The following is a 7014-nucleotide window of genomic DNA, read 5'->3' on the forward strand; positions in this document are numbered from 1 at the left end:
CTTGGAGCTGTTGTATTTCTCGCAGTTGTCTGCCAGACAAAGGGAAACCTGGCTTCTCCCTGTGCCTTGACCCAGCTTTCAGGATCGACCTATTTTAGGTCTTTCAGATCAGGAAGCACAGTTAATGGAGGGAAAGAAAATCGGGAGTGCTTCTCCAAGGCCGAATAAGCCACCTCTGGCTTCTCCTGGTCTGTGGGTGGCTACGTCAGTGCCCTTGTGCCCCTGGAGGTTTTCTTTCGGGTGCTGATTTGTCTTTGGTACTCCTCTCTCATTGAACATCATGGTGGCCATTCGTTTTGAATACAGTTGGGAGTGAGCCATAGCTGATGTCCGAAGGAAGGGCCTTCTGGTGCAGGTGACCGCCACAGGTTGGAAGGTGGGCCTCAGGTTGGCTGTGCGAGCTCCGCTATGTTGTCGTCCTGCTGTCTGGAAAGTTCCTTCACCCTGAGTCTGGTCCCCATCCTGGTGGCACAGTGGCTGTGGCAGTTCTAGTGTTCACGAGACAGTGCACCTTTGTCCCAAAGTTTCCAGGTGAAGACACTCTAGAAACAGAATGGCTCACCTCTGAACTAGTGCCTGTGGTCTGGGGAATCCACCCCCACTGATCGTTTAGCCCTGGACTGTCTGAATTAGTCCCTAAGGTGGTGGTTGGTGGCCAGAACTGGTTAGGATCTGCCTCATAGGGCCTCTAACTGTGGGCCAACAGCCACATGTCCATATGACTGGGTTGGGCCCTGCTGTTTCCTGGGACTTGGACTGTCAGAGGTCTCTGCCCCATCTTTCGGGAGCCCCCATGCTGGGTGAAAGTATGTGGCTCCTGCTGGTGACAAAATTTGCGTTCTGCTCCTCAGGGTGGCCTTTGTGATCCCCCCGGTGGTGGCAGCCCCCGCCTCCCTACGGGTGGCGCGGCCACCACCCCTGTACAGCCACAGAATGAGGATCTTCCGGCAGGGCCTGAGAGAGCACGCTGCCCCTTACTTCCAGCAGCTACGGCAGACGACAGCTCCACGCCTGCTGCAGTTCCCTGAGCTGAGGCTGGTGCAGTTCGATTCAGGTATGGGGGAGGTTGGTGACACAGCCCGTTGTGTGAGCTGGGTTGGCTCTGAATGATGAGGCACTGTTGATGTTATTCATTTCCCAGGAAAGTTGGAAGCTTTAGCTATCTTGCTTCAGAAGTTGAAATCTGAAGGACGTCGGGTGCTGATTTTATCACAGATGGTTCTTATGTTGGACATTTTAGAGATGTTCTTGAACTTCCATTACCTTACCTATGTAAGAATCGATGAAAATGCCAGCAGCGAGCAACGGCAGGTGAGAAGCACACTGCTCGCCTTGTCCCTGATGTCTAAGCGCTGTGTAGATTCAGTGGTCTCCTGACCCTTCTAAGTGAAAGGGGAAGGATTTAATGAGCCTTCGAACTTTATAAGTCTCAATACATCCTTTGGTATGTTCTGTTAAAAGCCAGGTCGTTAGGTAAATGCAGTCTTTTTTTTTTTTTTTTTTTGAGACGGAGTTTCACTCTTGTTACCCAGGCTGGAGTGCAATGGCGCGATCTCGGCTCACCGCGACCTCCGCCTCCTGGGTTCAGGCAATTCTCCTGCCTCAGCCTCCTGAGTAGCTGGGATTACAGGCACGCGCCACCATGCCCAGCTAATGTTTTTGTATTTTTAGTAGAGACGGGGTTTCACCATGTTGACCAGGATGGTCTCGATCTCTTGACCTCGTGATCCACCCGCCTCGGCCTCCCAAAGTGCTGGGATTACAGGCTTGAGCCACCGCGCCCGGCCTGGTAAATGCAGTCTTGATGTCTCAGGATAAACGCTGGTGACCTGCAGTCACCATAAGACGGCACAGGTGCCCTTCAAGAGGTAGCTACGGGGTAAAAATACGAAAAACAGTTCTAACCAATTTAGAATGAAAGGAAATACAAGTTAGTATAATATGGCCATTGTTTCCTTACCAGATTTGCCAAGGCTGTTTGGATTCCATCAGGCATAGTGAGTCAGACAGTCTCATATCCTGCTCCTGGAAGCATAGCCTAGTATGGCACTCTAGAAAGTAGCCTGGCAGTGTGGATTTGAACCGTAAGGGTGCTGTGTGCTTCAGTCTGTATTTAGGACCTTTACTTATATGGCAGCAAACACACCACGTAGAGATCTGTCTATACAGTTGTTGTTGAAATGTTTATGGTCATCCACACTTGGGAAGAAAGTGTTCAGCAGAAGAGTGAGTGCGTAGGGCTTGTCCATGGGCCCTGTGCCCTGTGCCCTGTGCTCTGGCAGCTTCGTGAGCAGAGACTGTTCCCCAGCATTCCACGTGCTGCGCTAGGTCCTCATCGGCAGCATTTCAGAGCCAGCTTTAGCAGCACGGTCCCGTGTTCCCCAGCGCAGAGCCAAGACGCTGCCCTGTAAGTCACACGGCCTGCTTTGTCTTACACACCTGCTCATGCACACGCTGGAGAGGCCTAGAAAGGAATAGCACAAAAGGCAATTTCACAAGTTTTCTTGGTAATAATATAATAAATTACACGTGGAATGTTTTGAGGGCAGAGAGTTGGTCCACGGTTAGGTTTTGTCTTGGCACGGAAGTAATTATGGAAGAGAAGTATTCACGCCTGTCACTTCGTGGTCCTCGGTGAGGTTAGAAGAACGTCCTTCACAGTTTTGTTTTTCCTGTGTCCTCAGCCTTACTCCAGGGGCTTTTTGTTGTCTGTAAAGTGCCCTGGCATTGCCTGAGGATAGATGAGAAAGCACATATCCCTCCCCAGTGAGACGCTGTTTTCTTTTGGGGCCTACAAGTTGAGCTGACAGTAAATGCAAGGCAGAATCGAATTTCTTCCTTCATGTCACTCATGGCTGTGTTATTTAAGCGGTTATGAGGGTGTTGGTGGAGGGTGCGCGTAAGATGATGGCAGCTGCACGGAAGAGCTGGAGAACTGCGTTGGGACCTTGATGTGCCTTTAGCATGGGCCTCGTGTTGCATGGAATACAAACCAAGCAGTTTTGCTATGCGATAATTCCTAATTGATACATGTCGAAACGTGTTCAAGGTTTCCTAGCATTTTCCAAGAATACTAACTCAGGTGTTTTGTTTCATCTCAGGAACTGATGAGGAGTTTCAACAGAGACAGGCGGATTTTTTGTGCCATTCTCTCCACTCACAGCCGGGCCACAGGTATAAACCTTGTGGAGGCAGACACCGTCGTGTTTTATGACAATGACCTAAATCCGGTGATGGATGCCAAAGCTCAGGAGTGGTGTGATAGAATTGGGAGATGCAAAGACATCCACATATACAGGTGAGGACCTGCTGGGCGGCCCGGTGGACGTGGAAGGAACGAGACGCTTTGCAGGAGGTCTTGGTGCGGAAAGCACTAGTGCAGAAACAAAAGCAAAACTGAAGACAGTGTATGATGGCTTAATTTTCAACGATGTTTTGTTTGTTTTCCTTCAGACAGAGTTATATTTCTGCTGTTTTATCTATTCCTTTTGTTTACACTGAACATCTGCTCGAAATCGTAAGTTAGTGATGCTGCTCAGACAAGTCATCTTGCTGCCTTCAGTTTTTAAATCTGGTACCTCTTCTTCCAGAGTACCTCAATCTTAGAAGTACAATTTACATTTTGGGTTGTTTTAATTATTATGAACTATAAATTACCTGTCAGTAAAACCGCTATTGAAAGAATGGTCAACAGCTGTGGAAAAAAAAGAATTAAATTCTTTTTTTCAAGATGGAGTCTCGCTGTGTCACCCAGGCTGGAGAGCAGTGGCACGATGTCGGCTCACTGCAACCTCCGCCTCCCAGGTTCAAGTGATTCTTCTGCCTCAGCCTCCTGAGTAGCTGGGACTACAGGCGCGTGTCACCACATCCAGCTAATTTTTGTATCTTTAGTAGAGACAGGGTTTCACCATATTGGCCAGGCTGGTCTCAAACTCCTGACCTTGTGGATCCGCCTGCCTCAGCTTCACAAAGTGCTAAGATTATAGGTGTGAGCCGCTGCACCTGGCTAAAACCTATTATTATCTTTAAGGATAAAAACTATAACTGTCAAAACATAATTGGGGAAATGGAGAAAGTTTACTGTATACTTCTAAATTTCTAGTGTTGCTGTTATAGAGTAATAGGAGATTTAATTTTTTTTTGCTTATTTTGTGCCTGGTTGTGTACTGAGCACGGCGTAGACTCCCTCTCATCGTGACTTGTCAGTTTCCAGTAAGGAACCTGCAGCTAGACCAGTATGGTCTCTGCATCAGGCCTCATAGGCAGTAGCTGACACTGCAACGAAACCCTAAAGTGTGCTGTTAACCTCTTATTATTATTATTATTATTATTTATTTATTTATTTATTTATTTTTGAGACACAGTCTCACTTTGTTGCCCAGGCTGGAGTGTAGTGGCATAATCTTGGTTCACTGAAACTCAGCCTCCTAGGCTCAAGGGATTCTGCCAGCTCAGCCTCCCAAGTGGCTGGGACTACAGGTGTGCAGCACCATGCTTGGCTAATATTTGTATTTTTTGTACAGACAGAGTTTTTCTATGTTGCCCAGGCTGGTCTCGAACTCCTGGGCTCAAGCAATCAGCCCATCTCAGCCTCCCAAAGTGCTGGGATTACAGGCGTCAGTCAATGTGCCCAGCCAACCATTTGTTTTTAACACGACAGTTGGTGTTATAGCAATTCAGTGCTGTATTTAAATAGTTTTATTATTATTTTGCTTGCTATAAATGTATAACGTGTTCCTCGAGGAAAAAAGGAAAGCCTATAAAGAAAAGCAAGGGTCCTCTAGCGGCAGCACCGACTAGCGGCTAGACGCGCGTCTTTCTGGACGTGTTCCTCATTCTGTAAGAAGGCTCACACGGTGCCTTGTAGCGGCAGCAATGACTAGCGGTTAGACGCGCGTCTTTCTGGACGTGTTTCTCATTCTGTAAGAAGGCTCACACCGTGCCTTGTAGCGGCAGCACCGACTAGCGGTTAGACGCGCGTCTTTCTGGACGTGTTCCTCATTCTGTAAGAAGGCTCACACGGTGCCTTGTAGCGGCAGCACCGACTAGCGGTTAGACGCGCGTCTTTCTGGACGTGTTCCTCATTCTGTAAGAAGGCTCACACGGTGCCTTATAGCGGCAGCAATGACTAGCGGCTAGACGGGCGTCATTCTAGACGTGTTTCTCATTCTGTAAGAAGGCTCACACGGTGCCTTGTAGCGGCAGCAATGACAAGCGGCTAGACGGGCGTCATTCTAGACGTGTTTCTCATTCTGTAAGAAGGCTCACACTGTGTCCTATTTTGTAATCTTTTATTCTTTTAACAGTACGTTGTGCGTACATTTGCCTGGTGATGAATATAAGTGGGGTGCATGGTTTGTGTTGAGTGGATAAGGACTTTGTGTGGAATCCCTTCTGCATTGTTGGCCTTTTAGCCATTATTAGCTAGAAATTGGAAAAGTATTTTATTCGCAGTAGCAGGAAAGTCTCAGACATGGCCTTAGCAGTGCAGGAACAGAGCCTCCGAAGGGAAGCATGAGGTGAACTTGAAGAGTGCGGGATGAGCTGTGCTGAGTGTGAAGACATGCTTTGTTCTCGATTGGGTAGACTTTGTTTATGAGCATGTGAAGTTTACCCCAAGTAATCCTCAAACAGTATTTCTGTGAAAACCCTCATGGGTGTGAGGGTTGGGTAGGATGGTGCTGGTGGTACCAGCATCAGGATGTCTTGCAGTGTGGACATTCTGATGAAGGCCGCCATCTTGAAGCCCAGCGTTGCGGGTGGGAGTGTGCCCCACTGTGAGCCGTGGGAACCCCCAAACCACATAAGGGTGCTGTCAGTGTTGGGGCAGATAGCCCAGCACCCATGGGGATTTAGCATGTTACAAAGGTTGGCTGTCACAGCAACTGGAGGGCTTTTATGTCATGACTGTGCCACATACCTGGCTCTCTACTATGAGAGGAGGGGCTTGGAGTGCTGCTCCTATGCCTGGCCAGAGCGGAGTCCAGATGAAGGACTTGCGTGTTAACTGTGGAGCAGCAGTATTAGAACACTCTTGAAGAGACAGTACCTGTGGCCGAGAGCTGGGAGGGGCCGCCTGACCCTCACAGACCCTGAGGTCAGGGGAGACAGGCGCACTCAGCTGCAGTGAGGGGAAGCCGTGCGTCGCACAGATAGGGTGAGCCCAGTAGATAGGTGGTTGATAGGGTGGGGAGACGACTAGCCATTCTCACTGCAAGTATAGCTCTTAAAAATCGAGAAGACACATAAAGACCCCCTGCTTACTTTTAAAAAGGAAGGGCCTATGAATATGAACAATCCATCCCAAGTAGCCAGAAAGTATGAGAAGCTGCTCCAGGTCACTGATCTGGAGACGCAAGTACCAATTTAAGACATAAGATCTCTATTCCCGTGCCCCGGACCGGTGAGCCCCTAAGGGAATGAGCACCCTCAGCCTGACACTAAAGAAGGGGACGTTCTCATGTTGATGGAACGTGGGATTGCTTCAGCCATTTTGGAGGCAGCTGGACAAGGTCTGTTGACAGAAAAATGGCACACGATGTTTGCTCCCAGCCCTGCCATGCCCGAGACTACATCCTGTTATTTAAAGATGTGTATTGCAGCTTTGTCACGTGGCACAAAGCAGGAACTGGGGCATGCCTGTCACCGGGGCACAGCCGTCCCACGGTGTTGAGCAGCCAGTTGGAAAATGAGCTCATGTGGAGGGACTTCTGTAGTATACCATTTGGCAGGGACAGCAAAATGCAGGGAAGTAGAAAGTGAGGCAGACATTTCCCCACACAGAATGTGGTGTAAGCACACACCCAGGTTCACACTGATGCAGCTGCTGGGGTGGGGGCGGCAGAAGCAGGCTGCTGTTCCTGAAGTAGCCGTGAGATACGCCTGTTCGGAAAAGTGTGCCCGCGGAAGTGCACTGTCACACACATGCAGTGGCACATTTTTGTGAACCACATGGATGAAAGTGCCGTACCCACCTTTTTTAGTGGTTATCTCAGGGTGATTGGAATCCAGGTG

General features: G+C 49.1%; 1 protein-coding gene and 1 non-coding gene across 15 annotated transcripts in view; both read left to right on the plus strand.

Moving 5' to 3' along the window:
* The window catches only part of EP400 (E1A binding protein p400), a 133127-nt gene that overhangs the window by 84071 nt on the left and 42042 nt on the right, over positions 1–7014 (plus strand). For all 14 annotated transcript variants that reach the window (XM_037733183.1, XM_037733189.1, XM_037733185.1 and 11 more), the window contains 3 exons: positions 852–1054; positions 1142–1311; positions 3102–3298. In XM_037733183.1, coding sequence (XP_037589111.1) covers positions 852–1054; positions 1142–1311; positions 3102–3298 — 570 coding nt within the window. The remainder of the gene's footprint in view (positions 1–851; positions 1055–1141; positions 1312–3101; positions 3299–7014) is intronic.
* On the plus strand, positions 2676–2811 carry LOC119468819. The gene has a single exon (XR_005197590.1). It is a non-coding gene; the product is annotated as a small nucleolar RNA SNORA49 (small nucleolar RNA).

Source organism: Cebus imitator, unplaced genomic scaffold, assembly GCF_001604975.1.
Source record: "Cebus imitator isolate Cc_AM_T3 unplaced genomic scaffold, Cebus_imitator-1.0 Scaffold497, whole genome shotgun sequence".
Taxonomy (NCBI): Eukaryota; Metazoa; Chordata; class Mammalia; order Primates; family Cebidae; genus Cebus; species Cebus imitator.